This window comes from Apostichopus japonicus, chromosome 14 (genome assembly GCF_037975245.1).
Source record: "Apostichopus japonicus isolate 1M-3 chromosome 14, ASM3797524v1, whole genome shotgun sequence".
NCBI lineage: Eukaryota > Metazoa > Echinodermata > Holothuroidea > Aspidochirotida > Stichopodidae > Apostichopus > Apostichopus japonicus.
This window is the reverse complement of record NC_092574.1, coordinates 9,931,547-9,953,374: the sequence shown is the minus strand read 5'-3', so window position 1 is coordinate 9,953,374 and position 21,828 is coordinate 9,931,547. Positions and strand designations below refer to the sequence as shown.

Here is a 21,828-nt window from a genome sequence, read left to right as displayed (position 1 = left end):
AGGCTACGATAGTACATATTATAGCGAAATAGCGCCTCTAATTCAATGAATTCGCTCTCGGTCAGGGTTGCCACATGATATTGGCCGATAACTGGCCCACAAATTTGGCATATTTTGAACCCCTTTGGCTGATGCTTTCCTCAGCTATCGGCCAAATCGCCGATGCCTAAGATTTGTGTGTGGATTTGTATGTTTCCGTATCATACAGTAAATCGAATTTGGCATATTTTCCACCGTTTTGCTGATATTTTGCCAAAATTTCAATCTCTTTATGTATTCTAGCTTTGCAACACATTTTTCATGTTCCCAGTATCACAGACAAGGCGGATCAAAAATGTGTCTATGAACGCAGATTTTCCCCAAAATCTCAGTCGATAAAATCACCAAGAAATGTTCCATATACGGCTTAGATTGCACCAGAGAGCTTGTAGAACCCCAGAGCTTGACCCACGCCTTTGGGACTTCGCGCTCCGCGCTCGTTGATTCTCCGCAGCAGCCAGGGGGCCCTTCCTTCCCTGGACCCAGGGGCCCCCAGACTCACCGTTACGCCGCTGCCTTAGACCCCTCCCCCAGGCCGGCCTTCAGCCCCCCCCCCACTCAAAAGTACCTTCCTACGCCACTGTAACTTTATACAAACCAAACATTAATTGTGACCTCATATTTATAGCAGTAGGCCTAGTTTGGAAAAGTTTTTGTATTATTATTTTTGATAACAGCAATAAAATTGGTGATCTAACGCAGGGAGCTGATTGAATTCCATTATGTTTTAGAACACAATGGAAGAGGGTGACGAGGGTGTAGGTCATATGGGGTCAAACCAGGGAAGGGATGTAGAACAAAACTGAGTTAACAATAATGGAATTTGCCCCTTGTAAGAATTGAACATTTTCTAAATGGATGCCATTTTTCATTACAACAAAACAGAGTACCACCCTTATTACCACTATTGTTATATGATGGTATATGAACCAAATATTATGCATTTCCTTCCCCGGCATATATCTTTCACAAGCAAGCAGATAACATTAACGTGCTAGCTGGGACTACCTGGACCTCATGCATGGCCGCGTCCAAAACAGGTACCGGTGTTTTGAAAAGCGAGGGTTATTGAGAAATTGGAAGGTTTGTGGACACTTTTGACTGTACCTAGCTGGCAAAGTTAGGGTTATTGGCACCTATCACGATTAAATGGTACAATTTGTTATCTTCAAGCTGAGCACCAAAGATGAACTGAAAACAGAAGAGCGGAAAGAGAACGTCTTCTTACAAAATAAGTACATATTCATTAAGAATCATGATTTAATATTAAACTTGACTCGTCATCAAACGAAACAAATTTATCATATTATGATAAAATATACCAAAAAGAAAAGAAAACCAACATATGCAGAAGAAACATTTACCCATTAATTTAGAGATTAATATCTCGCTAAACAGCTGATACCTAAGTTGTTGGTAATATAAAGCTTAATAAGAGTTGTTCTAGTTGGACGGAATTTCAGTTTTTATGTATATTCATATATGTACAGATATACAGACTTGGAAAAAAGTCTTAAAATCATACCAATGAGACACTTATGTTGAGATGTTTTTGCTTAAGAAATTTTCTTCGAGAATGTGAGTAATCCTACTTATAAATGTCTTCAAATTGTTACCTTGATTAAAATTTCCCATCGATTATGTACCATTCCTTCCTAAACGCACTTTCATGTCACATAATGGACAACATTATAGTCTTTTTAACTCCATAACCTTCCGAATGAAAGAACACTTTTTCTCACTCTCTTTAAGCATTTTATAAAAAAATGTTTCATGAAAACAATAACATTGCTATCGGATATATGAAAAACGATGATTTGCTTGGTCTCAAGATAAGAACAAGATAATTTTGATCTTTGGAACAAGTTTTAAAAGTTACATGAAGAATGTGAGAATAGCTATTAATATTCATTGTTCCATTGTCGAAGCTGTTTACTAAGAGTAGCGCAGCCTTTCTATACATTCAGCTGATGACTCAATAATTACGTCATCTTATTGCAATTAACATAAAATAATCACTTTCTCTGATTAAATCTGTTCAGGGTAGACGTCTTAAAGCTTACAAAGCCTTAACTCGAATAGCCCTTTACAAAATCTACATTAGCTCCTTCTTGTTCTCATGTTGTCAACAATGACAATATCATTTACAAGAATGTGTAATATATATGAAGTATTGCTATATACGTCAACCAACCTAAAATATATATTTTCTAAGAGTCACAACTACAACAAACAAAAGAGAAAAAAAAAACTGATTAAACGGATGAAACATATTTTGGCATTAAAATATTTATATACAAGTAAAACTAGCATTTTTAAGTGCAGACAAAAATATAAAAAAATAGTAAACTCCCTAACCCAACAAATCGACCAAAATTAATTTTGTGTTTATCTTCTTTGAATGGTTGCCTCTTGAGGCCCCTCAACCCAATCAACCACACTCTCAACTGTTTGGTTGAAATAGGTATAGAAAGATAACTTCGAAAAAAAAAAATACCTACGGTTTATTTTCATGTATTGTTATTGAAAGACACAGCATAATTCATAAGGATAGCCTATTTAATAACTTGAAATGTACCTGTTTTGAGAAACATATCCGTAGCTAATGTTTAGTTCATAGATGCAAGAGAGACATTCCTTTATACCCCTCTCCTCCCAACCTGGATCTGCCCGTGACTTAAAGCAGTTTATGTTTCCACATCCTTCTCCTTTATAGTTTTGTTATGGGGAAGGCAATCGCATACATACTCTTTGAAACGAACAGCGACACCTAACTTAATTTGCATATAAAACTTGGGCGTAAAATTCAAGGATTACACCATATACCACTCAGCTTGCCATTCATTTTGAAAGAGAAGAAATCATTAATGTATATGAAAGACGAATGAATAAACGGGATATGCATTGTCCTGTATTATAAACAATGGAACGCAGCTCAACTCTTGTATGTGGTTACCTCTCATGCACATCACCCACCACTGCATTATAGTCACATTGACGTCAGGTAGTAATGATATCACTATATATAATACTGGTTATTAATACGCATGGTAAGGCTATATCCGTGCATTGTCTCCCGAAAATATGATGTTATCTCTAGTTTCAGACGTTATCCTCTACTCCATTGTTAACATGGACCTCCTCTACAGGAGGAGGGGATCCCTTCCCTCCAATCTCCGCCTCTTCGTCTTGATTTGTGTACGATTTTAATTCTTGGGTGTCGTCACTTGGTTGAATAGTACGTTTACCCTTTGAATAGTAGTAATAACCACCTATCGAGCCACCGACAATCAATGCAGCACCAGCTACCGAACCGATCACGGCACCGGCAATTGCACCACCGCTCAATTTCTCTGGGTTTGACGATCCTGATGGCTCTTTAGACCCGGCAGGTTCCGTGGGTCTTTTCGAGGACGGCGACGTAGGTTCGACCGGTGGCGAGGTTTTCGTCGTCTTTGCCGCAGTCGCTGTTGTGAGCTTAGAAGTTGTGAAATCCGTAAAGACAACAGTTTCTGTTTGCCCGAGTTCTGTAACCAATGATGTTGTAGAAGGAACACTTTTCGTCGTAGCTATAGTAGTAGTTCCAGTCGTTGCATCCACCGGATTACTTTGAGTTGTGACAGCTTTTGTGATTCCATCACCTTCTGTGTTAGCGTCAGTGGCAGCATCAGTGGCAGCGTCAGTGGCAGCGTCAGTGGCAGCATCAGTGGCAGCGTCAGTTGCAGCATCAGTGGCAGCATCAGTGGCAGCATCAGTGGCAGCGTCAGTGACAGCATCAGTGGCGGCATCAGTGGCAGCATCAGTGGCAGCGTCAGTGGCAGCATCAGTGGCAGCATCAGTGGCAGCGTCAGTGGCAGCATCAGTGGCAGCATCAGTGGCAGCGTCAGTGGCAGCGTCAGTGGCAGCATCAGTGGCAGCATCAGTGGCAGCGTCAGTGGCAGCGTCAGTGGCAGCATCAGTGGCAGCATCAGTGGCAGCATCAGTGGCAGCATCAGTGGCGGCATCAGTGGCAGCGTCAGTGGCAGCGTCAGTGGCAGCGTCAGTGGCAGCGTCAGTGGCAGCATCAGTGGCAGCATCAGTGGCAGCATCAGTGGCAGCGTCAGTGGCAGCGTCAGTGGCAGCGTCAGTGGCAGCGTCAGTGGCAGCGTCAGTTGCAGCATCAGTGGCGGCATCAGTGGCGGCATCAGTGGCGGCATCAGTGGCAGCGTCAGTGGCAGCGTCAGTGGCAGCATCAGTGGCAGCGTCAGTGGCAGCGTCAGTGGCAGCGTCAGTGGCAGCGTCAGTGGCAGCATCAGTGGCAGCGTCAGTGGCAGCGTCAGTGGCAGCGTCAGTGGCAGCGTCAGTGGCAGCGTCAGTGGCAGCATCAGTGGCAGCATCAGTGGCAGCGTCAGTGGCAGCATCAGTGGCAGCATCAGTGGCAGCATCAGTGGCAGCATCGGTTGCAGCATCAGTTGCAGCATCAGTTGCAGCATCAGTTGCAGCGTCAGTGGCAGCGTCAGTGACAGCGTCAGTGGCAGCGTCAGTTGCAGCATTAGTGGCAGCTCTCGTTAAATCGTCACCCCTGGTTGCTGCACCCGTCGTCAGTAGGTCTCTGGCAAGAGTAGTTCCAGGTGGTGCATCTGTCAGGAAAGTAATCTCTTCAGTCTTCATCAGATCGGTGTAAAGGACGGTTGATTGAGTGAATGCCACAGAGAATGTCGCAAGAATAAGCACGGCGCCGTACGTGACGTTGATGATGATCCTGCCCATTATTGTATATGTATCTGCAAAGATAAGTATATAATATATGTATTAGAATATATGGCTTCTAACATTAACTTGAGAAAATTATTCCTGCCGCAATATTTCAAGATCTCTGAAAGGCCAATCACTTCAGAATTCTAAGCGTGGGGTCGCTGGTTCCGACTGCAATGCAAGAAAAAAAGCTTGTGCTAAAATACAAACCTTGTTTGGGGGGTGGGATACACCATCCCTTCCCACATCCCCACCCCCTGGATCCGCGCCCCGTATATATAAGATAGGCCTACATTATTGAAAACTCAAAGAACAAAGAAATGCATAGTCTGTACTGACACAACTCACAACTTTTTCGAAATCCCAAGTGTGTGTAGGCTACCGGTATCGCCGAGCTAATTGTGTTTGCCTACACGCGACTGATTCTTTTGTTGTTAGCAACAATGGTTTCCTTAACATGTTTTCATTGTTTTGTTGTAACGCCAACTTGAAGGGATCTGTTCATATCATAACTCTTTTCTTTTTATAGCATCTGTCCGATCTTATTTCTCCCGGCAACCATTCTATGTTTTGTTGACGTTGGCAAGTGTCCGTTCTGTCCAAACTATGCGTTGCCTCCACTCCTATTGGAATAGTTATCCAGTCAGCAAACAACGGCCGAACAAAGTTCAAAGACTCTCGTAATATGTTAATATAATATAATAAGTGACAAATACGAAATAGCCATTGCTTAAAGAGAGGGTGGTGTCTTGAATATTGGTACAGCGGAAGTTATACGATTAATATTATACAGTTAAAGAAATTATAACGTCGCTCCTGTTCTTTTAATCTATATATGTGTGGTTTGTTCAAATTGTTACGCAGTGTCGTGAAGGTTTACTCCAGTATAGGCGTTATGTTGGTCTTCATTTAAACCGCGAGGTAGTGGGTTGGGGAGGCAGGCTGCGGTGAGGCGGGGGAGGGAGGGGGGGGGGTAACTGTCTACTTGTCTTATAATTGAAAGTTGGCCCAGATTTACATAAACACAGACAGACAGACATAAAGACAGAAGGACAGAAAGACAGGCGGACGGACAGAGTAGAACACTTTACCTGAAGAAACTTAGTTTTCGCAATTAATGTTCGTAATTTATCTATTTTGGTCATCGTCATTTAGGACGAAAGGAATTGCTGTCAAAAAACCTGATAGGAAGACAAACTTGCTGATATAGCCTGTAGACAATCTTCCAGTGTGTGTGTGTAGGCGTCCGTACGTCATTGCTTGTCGATTGCAGCTTACATGAGACACACACAAACTACTAAGCAAAATATCATTCCATTTTGTGAGATATCACAAATTTAAAGTTCCTTCACGTGTTAGGTTTAGGACTTGATCAAGTCTAAATATGATATCATTGCGCCACATTGTTCATCAATTTGATATGTTTTGTTTTCTTATTTATTACAATATTATAATTCAGATCCCCCTCCCCCCACTGGCAGACATAAAATATATATTGTACAATATATAGTACAGGTATTCTTTGTGCAACCTAAACAGTCGAAAATCTTCGACTTGGTTTCAAAAGTTAGCACAATTGCTCTTCAGTTTAACAAAATTTCTCACGTACACCCCTCCTCTGGTCGTCTTAACAACTTAGCCCTCCCTTTCCCCCTCCCATCCCTCAGTTCAAGAGGGTAGATGCGCCTCTCGCATTAAAACTCTACAAATTGGCGTATGTTACTACTCTCATATTTCTTTTGGCACAATATCTTCGAACACAGTGGGGGAGCGGGTTAGGGAGGGGACAATGATTAGGTTTAGAATCCGGGATGGAGGGGATTGGTGATACACCAACTTTTACTTCTTCAAGTAAATACTCATACTGACTGATAATAAACTAACAATAGATTATGTAACAATATCTTTGTTCATTTTCATATTCCGTTTAGTACATAATAAGTACAAATAACATTTAAGAATAAATAATAAACGTTTATATTTGAGTAAATTTTCCTGAATTTAAAAACATAATTTGTTGTTATGGGAACTTGGCGCTTTGAACTCAACAGTATCTGCTTCTTTTGTTTCGTGTCTTAATTGCTTACTTTTTGCAGACAAGGTTGTTTTAAGTCTAAAACCGCGGTCAGCATCTTCTCATTTCGAATGCCAAAACAAAAAGAGTCTTGTTAATTTTAATCAATTTCTTCTCCAAAGTCAGCGAGTAACTAGTCGTAAATATATCACTAGCATGCTCCCACGTGACGTCAGTTCAGTTACCTTGGTTACCTAGTTAAACTGCTTGAGGTTCTTTTAATCTTTAGGTAACAAAAAAACACATCCTCATAGCATTTTGTATGACGAAGATATTTATAAGTTTCATTTCCTTTTCTTACATTTGTTAGTATTTTGTGAATGCATGTGGCAACACCCGGTGTATATTATGTCATCACGACATCTGTTCTAAATTACCTGGACTTTTCTTTCAAATCAAATCAAATATTAACTCTCAACAATATGAATAATAAATGATGTATGTCCATAAATATAACGATCTGTTTCCACATTTTTTACAAGAAAGTATGTTACGCTTTTGTCTCAGTTTTATTTCATCCTACTACCAGAGATTGGATATTTCTCTTAGTACCTTCTCTTCTATCGATTCATTCGTTTTATCTTTTAAAAAAAAGTAAAATTCAAGTAAGTAAAAAACAAAATATGTAAACCACATGCCCTAAATTACAGAAAACAGAATATTTCGTTCGTTTACAGTAAACCAATGCTTCGAAGATCACGTGGAATTGTCATCATTCCTATCTTTTTATTAAATTGTGTTAACTTCTCGAGAAGATAAAACATATATATATATCTCACCTGATCGTAACCGGTATGGGGCGAAACTGCTTAAATATTTCAAATAAATTTCCTTTTACTTCGTTGAAAAGACACGTTTCTTCTTAAACTTTTTCTTCTTCTCTAAGAAAGATATATTAATAATTTTGTGCGGTACGACGTGTAGTAGTCTAGATGAAATAGTGTTGCCCTATTCGTTTCCCTTCGAGTAGTAATGTAAGTTCATGGTGTTCGCTACCATGGGTTGATTGGACACGCAATAAATTGTTTGTGTGTTGGCATGGATATTATCTATCAGCGCATACACGTTAAACTCACCGTCACTGCAAATGGTTACCAAAAAAAAATCCTCTTCTGACAAGAAGGCGTTAACGCATCGAGGACAAAGTTAAACATTAACTCAACTTCGTTGGGAAATACTAGAAAAGCCAAAGTGTAGTGTCTTGTAATGAATTCTGAGTACTATACGGTTGTGGTCATCATAACGGCTATATATACAACAAGAGGTGTGAATGGTATTGCAACTGAACTAACCTGCGTAACACAACGGTACATCTTGTCTTGATCGCATGGCAGGATATTATGCAGGCAAGCGAAAAGCTTACGATAGACCACTTGAGAATAGAATTGTTTCAAGCGGTTAATCTTATATTACAAGCTGACTCTCTAGGAAGCGGTTTACGGTAAAATATGCAAGCAAGTAGCCGCGGGAGGGGGGATCACGGGAGACACGTGGCCCCCCCTTCAACAATTTTTTTCTTCAAATTTCTAGCTCAATAAAAAATGGTAAGGTTTTGTACGGAAAAAAACTCCTATCCCATTAAACATATATAAACCACCAAAACTACCGCCCAGTTTTAATCAGTTTTATGGCCTAGGCCAACAATAACCTAATTGTGCATCACTTGGCCTCTAGGCACTGAGATAAGCAAACTTTTGTCAAAAGGGAGGGGGAACCCTCTCCCCTTATAACCCTCCCCTAGGACGGCGAACCCCCTGCGTTGATGTGCCCCCCCCCAAAAAAAATGGGTTACTCTGACTACGGGCCTTGCAAGAATGAAGCAAGAATAAAGAGATTTATAATTCGTATTTAACCAATAATGTATGCTAGACTGTTCCAAGGAATGATTACCTAGAATAAATTCCATTTTGTGATTCTGTCAAGTGCGAGCCGTAACATCATGTTGCTGGACATGTAGGCGTTAGTGGCGGCGTAGGAGGGGGAGGGGGAATGGGGAAGACGGATCGTGGACAATTAAATAAATAATAAAGTTTGGAAAGCATATTCTCCCCCCCCCCCCCCATTATTCTTGTTTGTCCAGTATGGCCGGTGTGTTAACTTGAAGCATACATCTGCGGCGGCATATGTACCAGTGATACGGTCGAGCGATAAAGTCGGTAGGTGCATAAGTGGCATCAGTGAGGTCGTGGGGATAGACCCACTCCACCCCTTCCCACCCCGCCCCTGTCGGCCTAAGTTATATGGGTTGTTCATCCAGGAGGAATCCAATGTTCGCTCGTGTGAAACGTTCATCCGATTTAACAAAAATAAATAAAACATTCAACCTGTAAACTGAATAGCCACTTGACATGAACTATAAGTTATAAGACATTCGGCTTCTCCCACACACATATATGGCTTCCTAGCGGTCGACATTACATTACATTATATTACAATTATACATAGAAGCGCTATAGTTGTGAGAAAAAAACATGTGACGATTTCAAGTATCAATGTATCGAGAACACTATGTGTAGGAATTGGATGCAAATTTCATCAGGATGCTGAGAAATGTGTTCCGCTTTCATCAGTCAAAAAAACTTAAGTTTCATCTGGACTATGTTTTTAAAGGGAGCAGAGGAGAGAGAATGGGGAGGGGGACGCCTATTTCGGTTAACGTGATCTTTTTTCCCCCTTGAATTGGCACAACTCAGGTTGGGTAAAAGGGAAAAGATAGCCTCTCCCATGGAAAGAAACTATTAGGGGCGAGATTACTTTATTAATATTTACATAGCTACACATAATTTTTCTTAGATGTTGAACCCCCTCCCCTTCCCCACACACCCTCACGCACAGCCGCAACTAATCTCTAAGCTTCTCAACTAACCGGACCTATATATAAAAGGATAGAGGCCCCACCTCACCTCCCCTACCCCATCCCCTCAAAAAATCTCATTTGGAGCACCAAATTGCATCTAAGGCCAGGTGAAAATACAAAATTAAGTTTACAAAATGGAGTGGGTGTTGAAGTGTGCTATATTGCACCAAATTGCATCTGAGGCCACCTGGAAATGCAAAAAATTCCAATTGTCCCCCTCCCCTTAGACCCCTCCCCCAGGCCGGCCATCAGTCTTCAGCCCCCCACTCAAAAGTACCTTCCTACGCCACTGCCCTCTCCCCCCCCCCCTCCCCCTGAAATAAGACTGACAAGGAACAAGACGATTCTCTGATATATCTCTCACCTATATGTTTGTTGAGTAGACTGCATGGTTGTCGAATCTTGGAAGATTTTGACAAGATCAAGAGTGGTTCTTAACTCAAGAAAAAAAAAGAAGAAACAAACAAAAAAAGAAAAAAAGAAAGAAAAGGAGATGCGTTCGTGACGATTATCAATCTTCATCTTCCCATCATCATCCTCCTCTTCATCCTCCTCTTCGTCATCTTGATAGGGACCAAACTCCTTACGACACTCACTGAGATGTTCCGTCCTATTTAACACTCTCCTTGCGTGGCAAGATATAGTCCCATGACTGGTTTATAGACGCAAACAGCCTAGATACGGCCGGCTAATGCGTTCAAAGAAGAGATAATCAAACAGTTTTAGAAGATTGTCTTGCATTCAATCTTGATCGAAATTTATAGCTGCTTTTTTTTTTCCAAATGGGCTTTTTTTTCTTCTTTTTCTTTGCTTTTAGGCACGATCGGATGTGGGATGGCATTGGTGTCATTAGGTGTAATGTAGTTTTAATATTTCAACTTAGAAGACGACACTTACTGCGTAACCTCCGGCGGCTAAACAACGCAATATTTTGAAGCCAACAGGCTTTTTCTTTTCTTTTCTTTCTTAAAAAACAATCGAAATCGGATAAAGGAATATCTAAAAGGCTGTTCATTTCATATTTGATTTGTTACGTCACCGTTTTGTTTCATTTTTCAGTTATTTTAATTAAATTATTGCTTGGTAAATAACTCCAATTTTTTTTTTTTTTTGCGTTTTTACATGCAATAATAACATCGAAAGTTTTCGTGGATATATTTGAGCTTTGTAATAAAAGACATTTTCTGTACAGTTGTATAAATTGTTATTATTTGGAGGAAAAAAACCCGGAACTGTGAAAAAGAGATTTGGTGAAAACAAAAGCCTATTGTTTTCCACACATTGATAGACATTGTCTTAATGTGTTGTCCCAATTCTGAGCTGCAGGAGAACCTCTAAATTCCACTGGGATTTATGTGGTTTCTTAGAAAGACTACACCTTCAAAGAGTTAGAGACAGCATTTTGGATTTAATTTACTAAAAAAGGCGTTCTTTTTGCAAGTTTTTAATTTTTCCTAGACACGAGTCTTGGATCTTTAACTAAATCTTAAAGAAAATGCCATTACAGGGAGAGATTCGTCTTAGAATAAGAAATCTATCTTCGTAAGAAAAACCATACCGTACCATGTCTGACTTCACAAAAGTGTATTACATGTTCACTTTCATTTGGTTGGAATCCCAACTTGCAAATACCTTATCCTGACTGGATTTAAAAAAAAAAGGAAATATGTAAAAAAAAAATCCTTATTTTTTTCTGGAAAGATTATTTTCATTTGAGGAGAACCTTACTTTCTGTTTTGTAGATTGATCATTAAAAATATCATTCATTTGCTGTATGGTCAACAAAGAAAGAATACAGATTGATGATAATATATGAAATCCGGAAATAAGTCATTATCGTAATCAGTAACTGGAAATGGTTACATACATTTGATTAAATAAGAAATAATTCATTTTGAAACTTCGGTTTTTTTTTGTGTTTTTTGCAAAATGGATAGTTGGACCTACGCAGACAATGACCGCGACCTTCAAACATTCAATCTTCCTGTGCAATCAATTTCTTCTTGTCAAATCCAATCAAATCAGGAAAAGAAAGAAAAGGTGTCCAAATGTTCGAGTAAAAAACAGCAGAAATATATATTTCAGTCGAATAAAAAGAAGAAACAACCAACAAAAACAACGACGATGAAGAAGAAAAAACCAAAACGGTCAAGGTCTTGTGGATGCGGAATTACGGCAGGTCCCCGATGGAAACGATTTGTTGAAACTACTACTTTGCACGGAATGAGGCATGCGGCAAATTCATCGGCAAACTTTTGGAGAAGGTAAAGTCTTTCAAGAACAATAAAACGAGGTTAAATGTACAATTTCGAATAATTTATATAAATATTTTAATATTTTTTATATTTGTTTAAGGTTCTTTGGAGAGAACGAAGATTGAAAAATGTGTATATATAATATTTACACAAATCATAGACAGAAATCCGAATTCTTGGAAGGAACTGACAGTAAACACAAATTTTGAAATTTCGAGAAATCTTTGCAATAGTTTAGCGGTATCGAAATCAGAATCTTCTTCAATACGAACCTTAGAGTGCTCTGTCGACAGAGCGGTACGGGCTAAAAAATTTGGGTAATCCCTGGAACAGTTTCTGCCCATGCAGGGTACAAGACAAAAAAACAACAGTGAAGTCGGACGCTTCTTCAAAACTGTACAGAAGAACGCTTAAACGATTTCAGTTACCAATCTTTACGGTTGGCTTCAATTTTTGGCATTTGCATATTCAAGCGTTATCTAAAGCATAGTCAATAAAGTGTTTCGACATGATTTATATCTTTTTTATATTTTCAATACATTTAGGAATGAGATTACCTCACAAAATAATGATAATAAATAAATAAAGTAAGAATGCCTGCTTACATCTTATATACGTAAGGTATACCATTGCGTCTGACCGCACCCCCCCCCCCACCCCCTATGCTCTCCATTTTAGTTTTTAAAACACATAGGAAGAAAACAATAGTAATCAGCGATGGGAAATACCCCAAATCTCACACAAAGTACATTTTCATTCTTCACCTCGTCTATACACACGTTGAGTTTGATAGTTCAATGCCAGTCTGTAACATATTTAAACACTCTTGCAAACACACACATGTGTGTATAGACCCCATTGTTTTTTCCATTGTTCAAATCCATGTACCCTAACCTTAACAATACTCTTTAACAATAGAATCCTTCCGAGGACGTTGTGATTCTTACGTCTGAGGACTTTGTTCAAGTCCTCGGTCTAAATGCAAACAATTTCACACATACCAAGAAAACAAAAAACAAAACACAACTCCAGCAACAATAGCCTTCTGTATATTATTTAGTTCTATAGCCTTTTTTGTGAATCTAAATGTATTTATAACTACATTTAATATACCCTCGATTCGTTGTGATTAACGTTTACTTGATGTTGATACTAATGAATCATTTAATCATAAAAAATGCCTGCAGATAGACCACCCACATAGTCAAATCTGATTAATGATTCACTTAAATTAATTACATCATAAATGTTGTAGCCTGTAGACTATTTATGTGTTTTGTCATTCAAACAGAGTTGTTTGTGTTTGAAATAGATCAGGTGCAGTTTCAATAATTTAACCGTATCGTATGGTAAAGTTAAATTTCGAAGCTATATGACTGAACCGTCCTCCGACACAAAATCTACATTATGACTGTGACTGCGTGACGTCATATCATGGTGTTGTTTCACTTCAGATGTTACTATTACGCATAGGCCTATTAGTTATTTCAAAATGTTCAACAGATAGTTTATATTTTCATCAACACATTTTATGTGCAATATTTATACTAAATTCAAATAGATTACCTTTTAAAAGGCGACGGGAAGCAGAAGCGAATTAGTGGGGGCGGTGACGGGGAGGCAAAGGTATCGTATCGTGGGACGGGTACCCATATCTTTATAACTTAATATGCGCCTCATTTTGTCATGAAATTTCAATAAATATTTAATTTTGACGTGTTCAACAGATCTGTAAACCTCACAGATGCACGGTACATACCGTATTAATGTCTATCAACATATTTACTGTTTTGTTTTTTACTGTTTTGTGTTTCTAGAGCATTTTGGATGATTCTGCTGGTGGTATTCATCGTTATAGTAGTACAAGGAGTTATTAAAAACCTGAGTAAATTTTTCAGTTTTCCGGTATCGAGTTTGGTGACTCTGCAGTACGTTGATAACGTCACATTCCCCGCGGTTACCGTCTGTAACTATAACCAATGGCGAAAATCAAATCTCACGGAAGATCAGGCCGCCATCTTGGAACTTCTCTATCCAACACTTCACGTGAGTCATTATAATATACATTGTCGCGCCCTTCTTCCCTACTCTAGTTTTTAAGCTTTATGGTTATCGGATTTTGTATTGTCATGTTTCATCATTCTGCATACGTTGATTGATACTTTGTTTGCAGATATCCGAGGTCAAGTGACTATGTAATCCATTAAATTTAAAATTGTCACAGCTTTTTCTTTTTTTACTGTATTAGTTAAAATCAAAGTTGTCAATAATCAAGCTAATGACTTTATTTTCACTTTATCACATTTGTATTAAGTTTCTTCCAGTTCTTCATATTGTGTTTGTTCTATGCTAACATTTCGTCTTATAAGAATAGTTCAGACAAGAGTAAAAGAATAGTTAGTCAGTTCTGACTGTTTTTACTCCATTCATCCCTGAACGGTGGAAGGGACAGTTTGGGTGTGTTTAAAGAGTTGATGCAGGGTATACACATATAGTCCCTGAACGGTGGAGGGGGGGGGGACAATTTTGGTATGTTTAAAGGGTTGATGCAGGGTACGCATATAGTCCCTGAACGGTGGAGGGACAATTTGGGTGTATTTAAAGGGTTGATGTAGGGTACACATATAGTTAAGATATTCGAAGTCAAGCGACGCTGTAGGCCTTATCCATTAATCTTAGATCTGTCACCTGTTTCGATGATTATGTATAAAATGTCTGATACTCCTTTCAGGTCCCCAACGAATCGTATGTCTGGAAAGAATATAATTTCACCGGTCGTAATTTAACTCAAGATATCCTCAATGCCGCCCACCAGAAAGAGGATATGATTATAGAATGCAGGTATTATTATTACTTTACTAATAGTTCTTAAAATAATAGTTATGTTTCTTCGTGTATATATTTATTAATAAAAAAATTAATGGGGATACCAGTTTCAAGTATTTTGTCGAATAATAATATGGGTAAGAAAGTTTATTATTTTCTTGTGCAGGTTGATAGGAGAATAAAAAAGCTATAGAACGTATGAAAACAATAATTCCGCAATACCAATTTTTAGTTGGAAGCCATTTACATGTTAGGACGAAGTTTACCCCACCTGGAGGGGGGGGGGCGGGGTGTGAGTCGAGATGCATGGCAAACCCGGGGACATTATTATGTCACCAAACCTCGAACATGTTTCTTCATACCATGTTTCCTCGGGTCCCCTAATGGAATCCAGGCCCGGGGTATGTTCCTCTAACCCTCCCCTATTCAGGTTAGTTTCATTTCAATTACATGACTCATGAAAGTCGGATTCAATCTTGCGTTTATTATTTCATTTCATTCTATTTCATAATAAAAAAAGCAGGGAATTTAGATATCTATGAAATAAGATATATTTTCTAATAAAGTTCACTTTTTAGATCATTATAGTACTTCATTCATGCATAACACAATATGGGCTCTTCTCTAATACCTTTCAATATCCAATGTAAAGCCTTGCCATTGGATTACGATCATTATTTACTCTTCCGCTCATTTGATGGCTTCGTAATCGGTACGAAAACATCAATTAAATCAAACTTTGACAAATCGTTTTATCATTGTCGACGTATCATGACCTTATATGGTTGTGGCGATGAAGTGCTGAACAAACATCAGTTACAAATTTATCTACATGCTGGTAAACTAACGTTAGTTGAATGCCATGCCAACTAACCGTATATCGTAAACAAGTTTATGATAGACTATGAACTGTAGGGGTATATAGTCATAGAGATACGTACCGTCTGTGTGTATGAAATATGCAGGAAAATGTACAAATGATGAGATAAAAATGTCATATGATCATGATTTTAGCTCGAAATATTGAAAACTAAAACCGAGATATGTTGCTAATTTTCAACTTACGAAAGCATCAATTAATATTTGCAAAATATCAGAAGAGATACTGCAGGATGTGGTTAACCTGGCATAGAATCAAAACACAACTGTCTTGACCATAGCAACGAAACGCTACTATTTTGTATGGCAAGCCAATTGGGCCATAACCACGACATGTCTATTATAATATACGTGTTGTAAATAACCAATCAATACAACGTTTTCAGTTATGTGATACTTTTGTCAACGTGTCGTCGAAATTTAACCGCGTTAGTATAGTTATGAGAATGCTGTCACATACATAGACAAGACTACAACTTGACACGGTATACGCAAAATAGACGCTGGCATTAAACTTTCACGCTTTCGGAAACGCGTTCCCGGACGGAAAATTCTGTAAGTTTTCAACAATCCCGATCTCTTGCAATATATAGCATATATATTTATAGTTTTTTATTAAAGGGTCTTTTTTTTTTGGGTGTCATTTCTTCTTCAAAGCTGGCAAATGATGGAACCGTGTGGTCCAGAGAATTTTACTCAAACTTTCACCGATTTTGGAGTTTGCTACACCTTCAACAATCCCAAGAAGAAAGAAGACGTGCGTTACGTACAACAGACTGGCTTTGATTATGGTCTCTTCCTCAGGCTGAATGTCGAACAGTGGGAATACTACAACAGCTACAACACAGGAGCAGGCGTCAAGGTATTACACCTTTGGAGTGTTAGCTCAGTGGTTAACGCCGGTGCCTTCCAATCATTAGGTCCCCGGTTCGAGTCACTCCCAGATTAATGTATGTCGTCCAGTTACAGAGTTGTTGACAATTAACAATTCATAATCATGGACGTTAAATATGAATGTAAGAGATTGACTTCGGTCAGCTTGCGGCTTTGATAAGCCAATGAGGCTTCTTTGCGAGTTCCTGCTTGCAGGAGGATCTAAAATACATACCAAAACATGCAGGGGCGGATTGGCCCAGGGCCCACAGAGACACACCGTGGGGTCCCAGGACCTCCAGAATCTCCAAAATTAAATCCGATATTTATTACCGTATATACGCTTGCGTACAAGTTGTTTGAACATTTGGGTCTTGTCCTTATCGTTGTGCTGGGAAATGGACTTTATCCCACCATTTTGTCGCAGCGGGTGGGGGGGAATGGGGGATCCCCCTGAGTTATTTTTTTATATTTCATTATTGCGGCCAGATGATCGCCGAAAGGCCCTGTCAGCCCGGGCCCCAGATTATCGTTAGTCCGATCCTTGTGACATATTTTGCACGCACCAAAAAAAAATATCTTATAATAAATTTTCATGTCTATCATATTCAACACCTGAATCAGTTTCTTTTCTAAGAAAGTCACAACCGTTAAAAATTTCTGTTTTCTTCTAGAATACATTAAACTTTTTCTGTATACTAACAAAAATCACTGTGGTGTGAAACCTTACACTTCGCAACGTTTCGAAAATGGTAAGGTCGCCATCTACAAGTTTCAGATGGTACTGCAATTAGAAATTTAAAAATATCACAGGGCTGGAAACAATAGCTGACATCTGGAGATAAACTGAGCTAAAATACTGGAAGACGTTATAGTGAACTAAAAATAATACTCTTAGTGAGCAGCTGTGCTAATGAGAGACATGAGAAAATAACAACAATGAATCTATAGTGAGATGCATCGTGGAGTTTACAATCGCAGTCATACTACTTTGTCAAATTCGACAACACGTATACATGAACATTTCAACAAGTTAAATTTCACTGTTCGTTTCGACAACGTGGTTTGTGCAGCTTATTCCCCTCCTTTCATACCTTCCTTTCCCCTCCCCCTCCCCTCACCCCTTCCCCTTCCCCTTCGATCACCTTCTTTTATAATATATACATGATCGGATAACTTGATATCGCTAATGTTCTGTGGTACCTTTTATGAAAAGTCAGACAAGAAAGAACCTGGGCACGAAAAACCAAACAACTGAACGACTGCTCCGCTCTCAACCCCAGTCCCTTTGCATCGAGACTGTGACTGTGTGATCATCGTCGGGTGTATATCACAATTTCAGTCGTAAGCGGGAATGGCTACTACAAATGATCTTAGGCAAATGTTCTGTGGTATATTCTATACTATTCAACTTATGATATTGTCTTCTCGTTGTCTTTAAGATAATGGTACACGGACAACATGAATTTCCTTTCGTTAAGCGCCTTGGATTTGCAGTGTCTCCCGGTGCCCAGAGCTTGGTCGGACTCAAACTGACAAAGGTGAGATGAGAGGCTAACTTGAGGTAGCGTGACGTCACAAGTGTCTACATGATGTCATTAATCCTGTCAACTACTGAATCAGAAAACTCCGGGAAAATATTTCAAGTTCTTGTTCAGTTCACTTGAGAAATCAAAATTTGTGACGTCACTGTATAGAGAGCGACCACACATCGCGTTTGTGCGTTATACGTTTGAATTATGACAACCTTGAAATATTTAGTTATATTGAAATAATTAGTTATATTTATCATCTTTTGATTGTTACTCAGTTACACATCTCACTATTAATTAACCTTTGACCTGTGGCATAAATGATTGTTTTTTAACTTTGTCACAGGTTATCAATCTTCCACACCCGTACACTTACCAATGTTTACAGGAGCCCGACGCCACCGTCTACAATGAATACAACTATACCGTAGAACTGTGCGAAACCTTCTGCGAAGCAGATTACGTCATCGAAACTTGCGGTTGCAGGAAGTTCAACATGCCCGGTGAGCATGCATGTATTAGGTCCTGCCTGTCTCGATTTACGTATATACCAGTAATCTTTTCATCTTGTCCTTTTTTTAGCGTTCCAGACAAATGTCAAGCAGCGTTATCCAATTTTAACCAACTTTATAGCGTTTGATCAATATTCTGTAATATTTCTCAGACATTATGTCAATTAACCGCACTGTTAGAAAGCCTACATATATTATTTTCTCTTAATGTACTTGAATCATAAGTCAATTTTAAATCCTTCATTAGATTCTGTTTGAAATGTTCTTCATATAGTATATTTTAGACCAGTGATATTACCATCAGTTGTTGTCCTTTTTGGCGTTCCAGGCCATTGTCTAGCAGCGTATTCAATATTTTTCATTTTTTTTATTTATGATTATTTTCACTAAATGTACTTTTATTTTCAGTCAATTCTCAATCCTTCATTAGATTCTGTCCAAATGTTCTTCATATAATGTAATGTACTGAACAACATATGAAAAAGTCAAGTCGAACAACATGTCAAATTTGTTCAAAGTTTCTTCATTATCTGAAATCAACACAATTGATTGCTCATACAATGACATTTTAAGTATCGACATAGCGCCGCCGATTTAGACAGGAAAGTAAACAGCCGCTTCAAGCCATTTAATCTTTGTTTAGACAACTATGAAAGATACGCATTTCCTTTTCCGATTTCATCTATTTTAATCAAGAACTGTTTTTGGTATTCACGTCTACAGGCAATGCACCCGTTTGTGATCCACCTGTTGTGTATGACTGTGTGCAAGCGGCCGAGGGTAATGTGTACCAATAATGGAACATATTCATATTAACTTCATTTCAATGTATTACGTACAGTGACCAAACACTTGCTAGATATGCTAAACTGAACACAAAAGGTCAATTTGAACTTAAACACACTGTTCAGCATTCTTTAATATCTTTTTATACTTTTGTGGCACTGTCTGTGTCCACATGTTTCCATGGTAACATACACGTCACAAGGAAGTCTTCACTAAATTTAGAGTATCATCAAGCGATGCTTCTTTTTTTTGGCTTCACGTTGTAGGCTGCTCAAGCATTTTCTTCATAAGTTGTTTCTATGACAACAGGAACATTTAATCATCATTTGTCTTACATTGTCAATATGAAATAAATCATACGTTGTCAATTGTTACAAAATATAAAAAAATTGGCTTGAAATTAATATCAGAGCATGAGACTGGACAGCCATTATACATTTTGTGAGCTAGCCTTTACATTGTAAAAGAGGGCGACAAATACGAATTGGAAGAGCAGTGGTTGCTGTTTGTGACGTAAATTCTCTTGTCACCCAAACTTACTTAAAGGAAACCATAAGCCACAATACCATTGCGATATGTTGTAGACCGTTACAAACCACTGCTATAAGGCAAGATGATATTTCTATAACACTTTGAAGTTTTGTGAAACTATCCCTTTAAACAGCTGAGATTCAAATGGCATGTTTACAATGTCGTACAAATTAGTCACGGACGAAGGATGGTGAATGCCATCCGGTGGTGCTCTTTTGTGAAAAGAATTATGTTTTGAATATTTATTAGAATTAATAATCATATCTTTATCATTTAGGCCTTTGTTGATGAGCCGACACCATCATCAATTTAGCGTCAAAGGAGCATCACAAAGATATAGCATATTTTAATGGTGAATATCTCAAGAACCAGAATAACTGTGGCAACATTACTATAGCAGTCAAATTTTCCATATTTTTCTAAAGCGAACTAGAACGTACTAAAACAAAACTTCTGCTTAAAAAGTAATTATTTTAATTCTTTTGAGAATAATATTGTGGACTAGAACTGGTATAGACTAGCATTTATTTTCGACACAGGCACTGAATGGCGCATTGATAATACACAAGTACATTGGACCGTTTACGGTACTTAATGGTTTAATTGCACATTCGCCGCTTTTTCCCCTGTTTTTTCCAGAAGCTTACAAGACTGGAATAGTGAAATGCCATTGTCCAATTCCATGTGAAAGGACTGTCTACCAGGTGCGTGTCTCGGAGGTCTACTGGCCAGCTGATCACGTGACAGAACAAATACAAAACTTGACGAAATTTTCAAAAGATGAAATAAGGTAATGATATTCATCATAGATTGTTTTGGTTATTAAGACTTTTCAATTTGATCCTTTATTTAACATCCGATATTTTCATTAAACAACTGAATTTTCGCCATCTTTATCATAAGTCATTAATATCAGTGAAGAGATAGCTAAGTAATAATGATAACTACTTTCCAGCATGGTCTCTGAATTCCTGTACAAACAAATTATTCATACTATTCAAAAAATCATATTTATGGGTTAAATTTTTAGGCGAATTTACACCGGCTTTGTGACTTTAATTTGTTTCCCAGGCGGAACTTGCTAGAAGTCGTTTTGTATTTTGAAGAGTTAAATTTTGAAGAAATCCGACAGGTCTCTGGCTATGATTCTTCTACTTTAATAGGTAAGTTGTGTGCATATAGTGCTACAAAAACGACAACTTTTACTTTTTGGTTGAATTTTAATGAACTGATGGCATCTAAATGAGCAACGACAAACTAATTATCACTCTCCAAAATAAGAACTACGTTACAAGAAGTATCAAACCACCGACTATTAGATATTGTCGTGAGCCAATACGACAGCTGCATGGACCCAGTTTTGATCACCCAATGCTTCCATTGCTACCCCCCCCCCCCCTCGTTCCTCCTTGTCCCTCATCCACACAAACACACACAACCAAAGCTCATTCCTCCTTTTGTTGATAAAAAAAATACAGATCTATAGTCGGTCTAGCTTTAAGGAAAAGAAAAATGAAATCGATATGCAAATGTGCAACGACAAAAACTGACTGGCAGATTATAAAGAAACTGAAAAATGAAATAAATATATTTTTTGTTTGTAATATCTACAGGTGACGTTGGCGGGTTCATGGGTCTGTTAGTGGGAGCTAGTATTATGACTGTTGTGGAGTTTATCGATTTTTGTATAGTCACTTTATCAAGATGGTACAGACTGAGGCAGCATAGGAAGATTAAAGCTGACGTCATCATTTTCCCGGAGATTAGAATGTCAGATTAACTCGTTAATCATCTGCGTTAGTGATATAGCGACGATAACGAATCAAATCATCTTTCAAAATACAATTGTATATTTTTTAATAAAGCGATATTTTCGACTCAAAATTGAAATATTGTAACGTTCGCATGGCCGTTGACTGACGTCACAACA

At 38.4% G+C, this 21,828-nt stretch overlaps 2 protein-coding genes across 2 annotated transcripts; one reads left to right on the top strand and one right to left on the bottom strand.

Annotated features, from left to right (window-relative positions):
• Positions 1-1,288: 1,288 nt before the first annotated feature.
• LOC139979870 (uncharacterized) lies at positions 1,289-7,892 on the bottom strand. The gene is made up of 2 exons (XM_071991044.1): positions 7,627-7,892; positions 1,289-4,802 (listed from the first exon to the last, which is right to left on the bottom strand). Exon 2 carries the CDS (start codon positions 4,786-4,788, stop codon positions 3,142-3,144), a length of 1,647 nt encoding a protein of 548 aa, XP_071847145.1. The 5' UTR covers positions 4,789-4,802; positions 7,627-7,892; the 3' UTR covers positions 1,289-3,141.
• Positions 7,893-10,618: 2,726 nt separating this feature from the next.
• Positions 10,619-21,828, top strand: LOC139980119 (acid-sensing ion channel 2-like). The gene is made up of 10 exons (XM_071991508.1): positions 10,619-11,968; positions 13,777-14,005; positions 14,691-14,800; positions 16,322-16,526; positions 17,980-18,078; positions 18,416-18,572; positions 19,305-19,361; positions 20,538-20,688; positions 20,970-21,061; positions 21,512-21,828. The coding sequence occupies exons 1-10, from the start codon at positions 11,634-11,636 to the stop codon at positions 21,676-21,678; spliced, it is 1,602 nt and encodes a 533-aa protein (XP_071847609.1). The 5' UTR covers positions 10,619-11,633; the 3' UTR covers positions 21,679-21,828.

Excerpts from the sequence above, each read along its gene's own strand:
- LOC139979870 (XM_071991044.1), bottom strand. The coding sequence starts at position 4,788 with ATGGGCAGGATCATCATCAACGTCACGTACGGCGCCGTGCTTATTCTT.
- LOC139980119 (XM_071991508.1), top strand. The coding sequence starts at position 11,634 with ATGGATAGTTGGACCTACGCAGACAATGACCGCGACCTTCAAACATTC. Across the intron at positions 18,573-19,304 it reads CAGGAAGTTCAACATGCCCG|GCAATGCACCCGTTTGTGAT; the intron begins GTGAGCATGCAT and ends TCACGTCTACAG. Across the intron at positions 19,362-20,537 it reads CTGTGTGCAAGCGGCCGAGG|AAGCTTACAAGACTGGAATA; the intron begins GTAATGTGTACC and ends TGTTTTTTCCAG.